This window comes from Rutidosis leptorrhynchoides, chromosome 9 (genome assembly GCF_046630445.1).
Source record: "Rutidosis leptorrhynchoides isolate AG116_Rl617_1_P2 chromosome 9, CSIRO_AGI_Rlap_v1, whole genome shotgun sequence".
In the NCBI taxonomy this organism is placed as follows: Eukaryota; Viridiplantae; Streptophyta; class Magnoliopsida; order Asterales; family Asteraceae; genus Rutidosis; species Rutidosis leptorrhynchoides.
This window is the reverse complement of record NC_092341.1, coordinates 240536311-240549227: the sequence shown is the minus strand read 5'-3', so window position 1 is coordinate 240549227 and position 12917 is coordinate 240536311. Positions and strand designations below refer to the sequence as shown.

The 12917-nt window shown below is 35.2% G+C and overlaps 1 protein-coding gene across 1 annotated transcript; it reads right to left on the bottom strand.

The window, feature by feature from the left end:
• Window positions 1-431: 431 nt before the first annotated feature.
• Window positions 432-1369, bottom strand: LOC139867337 (zinc finger AN1 domain-containing stress-associated protein 12). The gene is made up of 2 exons (XM_071855703.1): window positions 1159-1369; window positions 432-923 (listed from the first exon to the last, which is right to left on the bottom strand). Exons 1-2 carry the CDS (start codon window positions 1261-1263, stop codon window positions 432-434), a joined length of 597 nt encoding a protein of 198 aa, XP_071711804.1. The 5' UTR covers window positions 1264-1369.
• Between the last annotated feature and the right edge of the window lie 11548 nt (window positions 1370-12917).

Here is a 12917-nt window from a genome sequence, read left to right as displayed (position 1 = left end):
CGTGTATATACCTACACACATGTAGGATTGAAATTTATTATTTAAATGTGTAAAAAGCCCAATCCAAGGCCAATTTTTCGAACATAATATATACAGAAGATGCATATTTACAATTATCTGATACAACAAATCCAATCTGCGTTGCAGCTTTCTTAAAATCTCATTTGTGATTTTTGACATTATTTATGCATGTTATTTCCTTTGAAGAGATCAAGGATTTAACTGCAAACCTTTAGTTGCACCATCTCTACTAAAACAAGTATAGCTTTCATGTACTATATTTTATATGCTAAATCATCATATATCATCATCATAATCAATCTGGTTGTACTCAATCACATCTTAAATGAAATCACATCAACTAAATTCCATCACTTTGAAATAATAATCACAATGTTTAGAATGTAATACAGACACAAACATCAACAATCTTAATAAGCTTTAACAGAAGTTGAAGGCGTAGCAGCCGATTTAGACCCGTTGGCCTTCTTCGTACAATCTTGACCGTTTCTCAAACCCAAAGCAGCCAAAAAAGGCATAACACCACCACCAACACGAGCACGAGCTGCAGCAGCCACAGCCGGCATACGAGTAGTTTCACACGCGTGATCGGATTGAAACCTATGTTTCAAACAAAACTTGCTCTGACAAGACTTGCAGATACTAGTATTCGAAAAAGTCAAAATCTCCTTGCACCGTTTAACACCACAAGTCGGTTTCTTCTTCTTCTTCTTCTTCGGATCACAATCTCCAGATTTATGATGCTTTTCTAAAATCGTTCCCATTTCGGCTTCACCTCCTTTGCTGTTTAGTGGAATCTCGATTGACATCGAACATGTTTCACATACCAATACTTTTCGACTATTATGATCCGAGTTTGTACATTCATGAGACTTGTATGATCTATGTTCAACACAGAACACCTGCAACAACAAAATACAGAATCAGTATGAATTAGAAAACGTAAAATTGAAAATTGAATTCAAAATTAAAAACAGAACCGAAATTCGAATTCAATTTTTCTTTTTTCTGTTTTCATTCGGTTTAATTTCCGAGTTCAACAGTTTAAAATCAAATATTGAACAAAGTGGTATTCCGGTTTTTTAAAATGAAAAACGTGAATTTGAATCTGAATTCAATTGAAGAAATTCGAATTACCTTGTGACAACCATCACATTTGAATGGAAGAAAATCAAGCTGTTTGCATTCGGATAGTTGACAATGTCTGCCTAAATCAGGGAAAGCTTCTGTACCTCCTGCCATGGTTGATTATTTTCTTGATTTTGAAGATAAAGGTTATCTTGGGGAACAATTTAATGCTTGTACTTTTTAAATTAAGTAAAACAGATAAGAATTTGAATGTATTGGGGGTGTTGTATACTTGTATATATAGTTTTGGTTTGTCTTGGAGCATAAGACATGAATCATACACACGTCTTGATTGAAAGCTTCTAGGTTCTTCTTTTTGTTTACGCGGATGATGACGAGTTTGACTCAAGCGCTCACACGTGATGACTCATCTTAGGCCTTTTAATTAGATAATGGGCTGGGCTTTTTGGAGTTAATTTTTAATGCAGTCAAATATGTTTTTTTGTTTAACTATCCAAGTTTGATTAGATTGACTTGGGCTCTTACCAAGCGCTCACACGTGATGACTTATCTTGGACCTTTTAATTAGATAATGGGCTGGGATTTTTGAAGTAAATTTTTAATGCAAGTATGTATTTTTTTGTTTAACGATCCAAGTTTAATAAATTGACTTGGGCTCTAACTTGAGTTATTTGTAACATACTAAATGAGGTGCCATTTGTTGTCGTTGACTCAAGGGGAAAACGACATCCCATACCCCCACCCCCCCCCCCCCCCCCCACACCATTTTCCCACTTTAAGAGGACTAGTATCAGTCCGCCGTTGGGCCGCCCTTGAAGGGCGCCGATACTAGCAAACCGTCCATGCCTTAGTGATCCTATCCCGTACTCCTCCAAGTCGTTGCCAAGCAAAATCATGGGCGAACAATTCAAACGTTTGCATGCGTAAACATCTGTGCAACGGCTTAAAATGCAGAGTGCAACGGATAAATTTGTAGGATTGCAACGTTAATATTTTGAATCCATTCTCACCTATATATATGCACACTCTGATGTTTACATACACAAACATACACATTGTAAAAACACAAACATACACACTGTAATTCAAATGAAAAACACACACTTAAACTCATGGCTCGTTGTCTTGTTTCGATGGATGTTTGGTACGGGGATCACTAAGCAAAGATTGGAAGATGTATCTAGACGGGCAGAAAAAGTCGTTCGAGTCACTCGATATCACCTACTGGGACACGGGGCGTTTGTTCGACTACATACGCGAACATGTTGACTTCGAGGCCTCGGATTTTGCTTGGTGTGATCCAGAAACCGATAAGTTCGAGTTTATCACGACCGAAAAAGAATGGCATGAAATTGTCGGGAGAGCCTTACTCAAATGCAACCGATTGGAGTTGTATTGTATTGGTATTTGGACCTGACAATTTTGCGTTCGTCCTCAGCCTGACTACCCCCACAACAACGAGGGGTACGTGAGTGACGATACGATCGGGTCGTCTTAAACGTGTACTGTTTTTTATTTTTAGGAATTTGTAGGTTTTTTTATTTTTAGGAATTTGTAATCTTTTTTATTTTTTTATTTTTAGGTATTTGTAATGGTTTTTTTTTATTTGTAGGAATTTGTAATGGTTTTTATTTTTTTATTTAGGACCTTGTAATATTTTTTTTTATTAATAAAATTTTAATTTTTAGGAATTTAAATGTTATATATAAATTATTAAATATATAAGTTTAATATAAAAAAAATAAAGGTGTAACGATGACGGACCGTCATGGATGTTAGTAATTTAGTGATGGGTTAGTGATGGGAAGGAGGTGCCGATGTGGCGCTGATGTGGCAATCAATGATCCCATGACGGACCGTCATGGTTAAGAGTTGTCTAACCCCTTGACTATAACTAACTTGCAAAAAAAAAAAAAAAAAAAAAAAGTGTGTAAAACATATATTCTCTTATTTAAAATAAAAACTTCACCCAACCACTTCGACAGTCCGTATCTTCCTGCTCGCCGCGAGTTAAATTTCACCGACCACACCGTTAAACTCGAAATATTTTTATGAACAAACCGAAACTAACTACGTTCGAAACGGACACTTTTTAAAAAACGCTAAACACAACGACAACCCGTATCTTCCTGCTCGCCGCGAGTTAAATTTTTTCGACAGCACCGTTAGACTCGAAATAATTTTACCAACAAAACGAGACTAACTACGTTCGACACGGATGTGCCGTTTCCCCCTCTCTACATACACAACGATACGTTAAACATAAATACGCATGTCAAAAGCCCCCGCCGCATGGCGCGGGCCGGATCCAGACTAGTTCTCATTATTTTGAAATAAGTATTAACGAGTAATATATATTTATAAAATATACGATAGAGTTTACCAGAATAACAAGACAAAAAAAAAATTGGCCATAAGCTAGCCTATAATAATATTGAGCTTTTGATTTTATAATAATATTGATGCACGGGTATATATATTTTACACTTCATATAATTTATTTAAAAAGTGATTTTTTTATATGCGAGGAAATCCTTCTATGAATGAATACATTGGTTCCCCACTGAAGGTAAAATCTCAGATAATCAAGCTCTCCGAGCGCGAGACCTGATACCGGGTGACTTGCGCATTATGCGCACCCTCTAGTCACACTCTCCTTTTGAACAATTTGGTATAGCCAGAAATTGAACCCAGGTAGTGTGCTCCGTTGGGCAACTCGGTGACCACTCAGACAAGCCCGCGTGGGCAAAAAAATGATTATTGTATATCATTAAAAATTCTACCTTATATTGTTCAACACCATAAAATACAAATAGTGATGCATGAGGAAAAAAAAAAAAAAAAAAAAAAAAAAAAAAAAAAAAAAAACTCAAATTTAGGAAACTTAGATGAATCAAATCAAACAACAATAATAATGTATAATCTTACAAACTTAATGTATGGAAGTTGTGAGATGTAGACGGTTGTTTTTTTATCCTATGAGAGGTGGTTTCTCCATCTAAGGGTAGAGATAATCTAATCAAAGAATTAGCATAAAGGGTTAACATGAGTTTCCTTTGCAGTAATGTTATAAATTTTTCATTTTGGTACGTGGTGTACTATCTTCAATAATAATGTCTTGCTTTCTTTGTTCATACATGATATCCTGCACGTACAAGGTGGTCCAGTTTGCCATTACAGTAATCATTTTTTTGTTTGTATGGGCTAGTCTCAGTTACATATAGATGTTTAATTTGGGTAGTTGGTTCTTGATTTGAGAATTTATTTTAGTGTCCGGTGGTTGTCAGTTTTGAAAAAATATATCTTTTGACCAGCCGTAAAAGTTATACACTTATTATGCTATATTCCGGGCCTTTATTGGCGGATCCAGTGTATTAAGAGGGGGGCGCCCGCCCCCGTGGATTTCGAAATTTTAGTGCATTTTTTTTCGGTTTTTCGATTTTGCCCCGGTGGAATTTTTTTTTTGCCCCAAACCCTTCATATTTTGCCCAAAAACCTTCGTATTTTGCCCAAAAATCTTCGTATTTTGCCCAAAAACCTTCAAATTTTGCTCAAAAAACTTTATATTTTGCCTAAAAACATCTATATTTTGCACACACAAAAATCCCTACGTTTTAAAAAAAAATTTGCCCCCGGTGAAATTTTTTCCTGGATCCGACACTATGACTTCACTGTAAAATGTACATCATGTGGTTCATGAGTGATTACTACACTGCATAAATCGGTTAGTGGTAGCCAAATTGAGTAAGTCAGATGAGTGCGATAACATGTCAAAATGGATGGTTTTTCGGCAGAGGTTGTATTACGTTGAGCTAACCCCAAAAAACTTTTCTATTTTTCTATATAATTTTTTATAATTTATGTAATAATTTCACATGTCAAATACCGGTTTTAACAGCTTATACCATTATTAGTGGTGCCAGCGTGATATGGCGTGATTGAGTGTTTTTGTAGGGTATAGTGCTGATTTGGCAAGTGTGATGGCGTAATTGAATTTATAGTGGTATGGTGTGATGCAAGTGTAATAGGAAAATATGTCCCACATTTTTTTATTTTATTTTTTCATTTTTGTTTGAGTTTTTTTTATATATAAAAATAATACATGTATAATAATTTAAATTAATAAAAATCACACTCAAATTAATAAAACTAAAACGAGTACAATTTATTAAAAGTCCTAATAAATGAAAATTACAATAATTATAAAATTATAATACAATTACTTTATTAAACTCCTAGAAATTAAAACGTACGAAAATATAGTAAATACTACAATTACTCCTCATCGCTAGAATCAAAATAATCTATGTATCGGGCGGCCATCTTCTTCTTGAACTTCAAAGCTTTTTTCCTCTCATCCGGGTCCGCAATTTCGCTAACGTTAAGTTTAAATAATTTGGTGACACAATCCATTGCCCATCTTATTCGTTTTTCCTCAACTATAGCATCGATACACTCACTTCGTCTCTCAAATTCCGCTTCCTTTTTCTCATCCCATTTTGAAGTCAACTCTTCGAATCTTGAAGAGTTCGTACCTCGTACAAAATCATTTTCTCATCCCATTTCTCGTCAACTCTTCGAATCTTGAAGTCAACTCTTCCTTTTTCTCATCCCATTTCTAGCAGCCTTCTTCGATGGTTCTCTTCCAATAGGACGTTGAATCGCATGTGACGCCCCGTACAATATCAACGTGTATGGATCATCAACAACATGATCATTACAAGGTCAAACACTATATGCTGTTTAAAAACGAGTTTTGCATTCATGAAAAGATAACTTCAAATGTTTTACAAAAGATAACGTGACACAAAAGTCATTACAAAACCATTAATCAAAGTAACATAAGCTACGAATGCAAAATATAAGTTCCATGATTGAGACATCTCTAAGTAATGCAGCGGAAGTCTAACTGAAACAACCCCAAATCCGTTTACCAAAAAAACGAAGCACATTTTTTTTATATAGGTTAGGTCCCATTAATATAATTCATTTCCAACTCTGTTTTAACCAAAAACATAATATTGTAACGATACGTTTGACAATTTATAATGACCCTTGGTACACAATTACACATTACAAAATCATTTGTAATAATGACCCAATCACACGAATACGGGTTAATACACAATAACCAAACCCGATACCAAGAGTATAATCCCGGGGGCTACCAAATCCCCAATCCGCGTTCGAATCTCCAAAATCTACCCCATCGAGCCCAAGCGCTCCTACGCATCTAGTCTAACGACTAGCTAACTTCACATACACAATACCTGTAAAAAGGTAAACAACGAGAGGGGTAAGCTTAACGCTTAGTGAATGCAATAATTATATATATACATATATAATCTACTTACTTGCAATCACTTGGACAATACCGCATACAAGCTAGCAATTCAACAACCATGCAAACATCATGCATAAAACTAATATCCGCAATTCACAATAAGCTAGCAACACCAATAGTATATAGTTCACAATTTAATATGCTAATACAACATTCACACAACCATGGTTAACCAATCGTACAAAGGAATGGTACTCGAATTTCCCATCGGTGTTCATAACAACCGTTAGTGTACAACAACATATATCACTAACCCTTGGCGGAACAAAAACACATATCCGTTCACAAAAAACGTTAGTGTACAACGACATATATCACTAACTCGGACAACGCATATCCGTTCATAAAAACCGTTAGTGTACAACGACATATATCACTAACTCGGACAACACATATGCGTTCATAAAACCATTAGTGTACAACAACATATATCACTAACTCATGGGTGGAAAGGACAACACATATCCATCCCATACAAATAAATACATTATATACATACATGTATACTTATTCCACTCACCTTGGATTGCCCGCACAAGTCATGTATGTAATTCGCATCCAAACGCAACCGAGCAAGCCTTTACCTATAATACGCATATAGGTATACACATAATCAACATAGATTCTCTACAAGAGAATTCAACACCAACACCCTTAACCAAGGGTTTATACCTACCGTCACAATCCGCCCATTTAGACACCTAAAGTGGACTTCACCAACTACCACTACGGTTGGTAATTCAAACCCCACAACAAAGTACAATCTAGCCCAAAATCATACTTTACACCAATTAGACCAATCTAGGTCCCGACACTAGATTACTACTTAGGTAGTAATCATTTCAAATGCCAAATACACAAAAAAACCCCAACACGTGCAATATTGACCCATATTGCTTTTGACTACCTTTGACTTATGTTAAAACATCACTTTAACCCAAAACTACTTATCGCGAGTAATTACCTTCAAAAACATCATTTAATACTTAACAAAAGTGTTTAACATTCATTTAATCCAAAATTAGTGTCATCATCAATTTTGACCCAAATCATAGTCAACCCATTTTGACATAAGTCCAAAAAACGCCCAAAATTACTAACGACTAGTGATTATACTTCCAAAACACTAATCAACACATGAATCAAGCATTTACATACTTGATTCGTCAAATCTTGACTCAAAACTTAGTTTGACAACAATTCGAGGTTAACACTCATTTTGACCAATTAACATGTTCTTATGAACATCTAAATCACCAACACACTTATAATCTAGTGATTAACACCCAAACCCATGACAAATCTAGCCAATTTCATCATTAAACCCTAAACCCACAATAATTTGGTCTACTCACACTAACCATACCCAAAACCCCTATATATCACAATAAATGGGGTTTATAACCCTAACAAGCATAAACCCTAAACACAACAAGCATCAAACACTACAATTCGGATTAGGGTTTACCTCAAGCACCAAAACGAGCTCTAGTATCTAGAAACACCAATAAGCACCAAGAACCACTCCAATTTGGGCAAGAATCACCATCTTCATCACCATTTGAAGCTTCCTCTCTAGAACTATCCTCTCTCTCTAGAACTCTCCTCTCTCTCTAAGATGTTTGGTGGGAGAGAAATGGGTGTGAAATGAGTTCAAGATAAGGTTGGATCAGGTTTGGGGCTTAAAACCCGTCCACAAAGTGAAAAGATCAAAACACCCCAAAAGATACCCTTAAAAACGGGTCAATTTGGTCAGTTCTGCATAAATGTTGCGTTTCGCGACCCCCTGTCACGTTTTGCGACGCCCAGTACGTGACACACACACCCAATACGCGACGAATTGCTCAGGTCTTGGGGTTTTCATGTTGTCGCATTTCAAACCTACCTGTCGCATTTCGCGACATGCTAGGACGCGATAAACCCACTCAAAACGCGATGTTACCAGCTCTTGGAAGTCCAGGGACTGAAATTGACAGATTCTGATTCTGATGTAAATTCTGAAAATGCATAAGTGTTAGGTTCACTTTTAGTGGCGCTTTCTGATGCACACATTTACTGACACTTTCTGATGGCACTTCTGATGTATAAAATTCAGGATGTTACAACTCTCCCCCACTTAAACTGGATCACGTCCCCATGATCTTCGTCACTTAACCAACCGGACCCTCACTCAATGGTCCTCCGACATATCTCCAAACTCGTTATCCACAACAATTTTCCATTAATCCGAATATCTCACCACACGTTAATAGTCACTAGCGTGCATTACCGCAACCAGCGGTATCTCATACGCTCGACGTCCATAATACACACTTAGGAAATACGAAAAACACCATATATTCCTTCAAATTCTTTCGACTAAAACTCGCAATAAGCTACATCCATAACTATATCACCCAACGCGATCTACTAGGTCCACTACGTCGTGAACCAAGTTTTGCATTAATCTAAATCGAGAAGGATCCATGCCTCATTAAAACTATGTACTTAATCGGTTCATAAACGTACTACTCAACCGGTCATTCATGAATGTTCTCTAATTCTGGAACCAACTACTCATACTAGGGACACAACCTTCCCATCATTTGCTCCGCCAACGATCATTCGTCACTGAATTAATTCAAGACGACAATAATATACCACGATCTAGTCAAAACATCAATACTCGACACAAGGTTTCTCCCTAAACCCTCCAACGCATCCTTACATTTCCGACTTCCTAGTACTAGCATGGAAACTATTCGTGCACTAGAACCCCTTCAACAAAGAATTATCATCACAAAATTCGAAATTCCTCACGCGACCCATAAAATATTCACCATTGCCGGGTGAATCCTCCTATCTAGACCGCCCGTTAAGGATGATCTCGACATTTCCATGCAACCAACGGGTCACATCACTAGGGAACACACTCTCGCAACAAACAACAACCGCGTATCCCGACGTGAGACAATCAGAACCAGCGCTTCCTGCCTCACAACCATCCACAAAGTGGAATAATCCACTGAAAATTCTCACGATCACGTTTCCCGATAAGGAAAATACAGTATTCACCACCATCTTGAACTCGTACTCACTCGACAGTACTATCCGAGTTTCACACCAACCCAAATCTATATCACGAGAGAACCCGCAATAACAGTTACATTCTCTCACTTCCGAGATCTCAAACTTCACACTTGGTCTCCTACCGCACTTTGGTACTACACGACCACCTTACATAAGAAGTCTTACACTTCACTTGATCTAGTACCACGGGAGCTTCCTCGGGCGGAAGTAAAAACTCCCCCACTTTGAATACAGCTCCACATTCTCACCGCCAAGATGATAACATCCCGTGGAATTACCATTCCACAACACACATGATCATTCTCATTACTGATCATAAACACCGAATCACTGCAAATTCACTTTAGGCACTCAGAGTCGTCATACAAAATTACTAGAGATGTCGTATACGCGACGACTACGTACCTTCAGACCACAAATCACCATCAACTGCCTAAACTGTTCGCGAAGCGAACTCTACCAAAGTCCCACATACGTCTCTATGCCTAAGCATACGTCACTCCAATAAATCAGTAGTGCATATCAGTCGAGGTCACCCGACCTTCCACTCAACGAACCTTTACCAAAAATTGCTCACTCTCATAGAGAAGAGGGACCAATCCGACACAATAATTGCATCGACCGCAATATCAACACTTCATCATAACCTTCGGTCTTAACCGAACATTAAGTCCGTCACTGGCTCACCGGTCATCTTTACTCGTCTATCACATAAGAGCAATAAGATTCGCTCATTCGTCACTTCCCAAGAAGTATTCACCGCAATGCTCTTAAACTTCGACTTTCATAACCATCGAATCACTATCACCCGTCGATCACTATATAATATCCGCTGCTTCCAAGGGTATCTCACGGGCACCCTATGTAGTGACCCGGAAAATTTTGACTAATTTTGAACCAAACTCTCGATACGATTTAATATCTTTGACAAGATAAGCAAAGTCTGTTAATCTGAGCCTCAAAATTTTTGAACTGTTTCATATATTCAATTGACCTTCGACTGTTCTCGACGATTCACGAACAACTAATTATAAATAGATACATGTATATTTAAATATATATATATATATATATATAATAATAATAATTTGAAATATTATTTGAAATAATATATGATTTAATTGTTGAAAATAAATATTTAAAATATTATGCGATGTAATGAAAGCTATTATTATAAATGTATATGTATATATATATATATATATATATATATATATATATATATATATATATATATATATATATATATATATATATATATATATATATATATGTAAATATTTCTTGTAAATATATATAATTATATTAAAAATATATAATATATTTATTTTAGTAGTTAAAACTTGCTATTTAAAACTGTTTACATATAGAAAGAGAATATATTAAAAATAACTGATTTCGAGACTAATTAGTAAACGTCAGTGACACTCGGTTGACGTTTCGTTAGTTTAAAAAAAAGATATAATACTTGTACATGAAAGATTAAGATAAAAGTTAGACTGTAAATTAATTATGAAGATTTTAGGTTTGTTAGAAATATTTTTACATTTTTAAGTTTAAATATTAATACTCCGTACATATGAATTGGAACAGAAAATAAATAATTATCGAACCTCTTTGATCAGGTTTCAAACAGTGATAATGCTAAAAACGAACATATATTTCATAGCATTATCCCTCAAGAAAGACAAGCTTTTAGTTGCAATTGTTCTATTTACAAGTAATTATCGTTTAAATAATAAAAGGTGAAGACAAAAGACAGATTCGACGATTTGAAGACGCAAACGACCAAAAAGCTCAAAAGTACAAAGTACAATCAAAGTGGTTCAAATTATTGATAAGAAACGTCTCAAAATTACAAGAGTACAAGACGCAAAATGCAAAGTACAAGATATTAAATTGTACGAAAGGACGTTCAAAAATCCGGAACCGGGACCAGAGTCAACTCTCAACGCTCGACGCAACGGAGCAAAAATTACAAGTCAACTATGCACACAAATATAATATAATATATAAATAATTCTTAAAATTATTTATATATTATATATATTTATTTAAAACCGTCGGCAAAAATCAAACAAACTCATGTGAGCTGGAAAAGCAGGCCATGCGATCGCATGGCCTGGAAGTGAAAAATCCATGCGATCGCATGGTGAACAGTATCTGGTGACATCTTATAAATTTCGCGTGTTTTGGCCAGTTTAAACACATCTTTTTCTTCTCTTCATCTCAAACGTATATATATATATATATATATTATAACTTTAATTTTAATTTTAATTTTAATTTTAATAATAATAAGGGTATGTTAGCGAATGTTGTAAGGGTGTAAGTCGAAATTCTGTCCGTGTAACGCTACGCTATTTTTAATCATTGTAAGTTATGTTCAACCTTTTTAAATTAATGTCTCGTAGCTAAGTTATTATTATGCTTATTTAAGCCGAAGTAATCGTGATGTTGGGCTAAATATTAAAATTGGGTAATTGGGCTTTGTACCATAATTGGGGTTTGGACAAAAGAACGACACTTGTGGAAATTAGACTATGGGCTATTAATGGGCTTTATATTTGTTTAATTAAATGATAGTTTATTAATTTAATATAAAGATTTACAATTGGACGTACCTATAAATAACCATATACACTCGATCGGACACGATGGGCGAGATATTTATAAGTACTAATAATCGTTCATTTAACCGGACACGGGAATGGATTAATAGTCAATGGACTCATTAAAATAGGGGTGAATTATGTACAAGGACACTTGGCGTAATTGTTAACAAAGTATTAAAACCTTAGGTTACACGCAGTCGATATCCTGGTGTAATTATTAAACAAAGTATTAAGACCTTGTTACAGTTTAAGTCCCCAATTAGTTGGAATATTTGACTTCGGATATAAGGATAATTTGACGAGGACACTCGCACTTTATATTTATGACTGATGGACTGTTATGGACAAAAACCAGACGGACATATTGAATAATCCAGGATAAAGGACAATTAACCCATGGTAATAAAATAAAATCAACACGTCAAACATCATGATTACGATAGTTTAAATAAGCATAATTCCTTTATTTCATATTTAATTGCACTTTTAATTATCGCACTTTTATTTACTGTCATTTTATTTAAATGCACTTTTAATTATCGTACTTTTTAATTATCGCAATTTTATTTATCGTCATTTTATTTATCGCATTTTTATTTATCGCAATTTCATTATCGTTATTTACTTTACGCTTAAAATTAAGTTATATTTATTTTTAATATTTTACATTAGGTTTTAACTGCGACTTAAGTTTTAAAATCGACAAACCGGTCATTAAACGGTAAAAACTCCCTTTTTTATAATAATAATAATAATAATACTACTACTTATATATATAT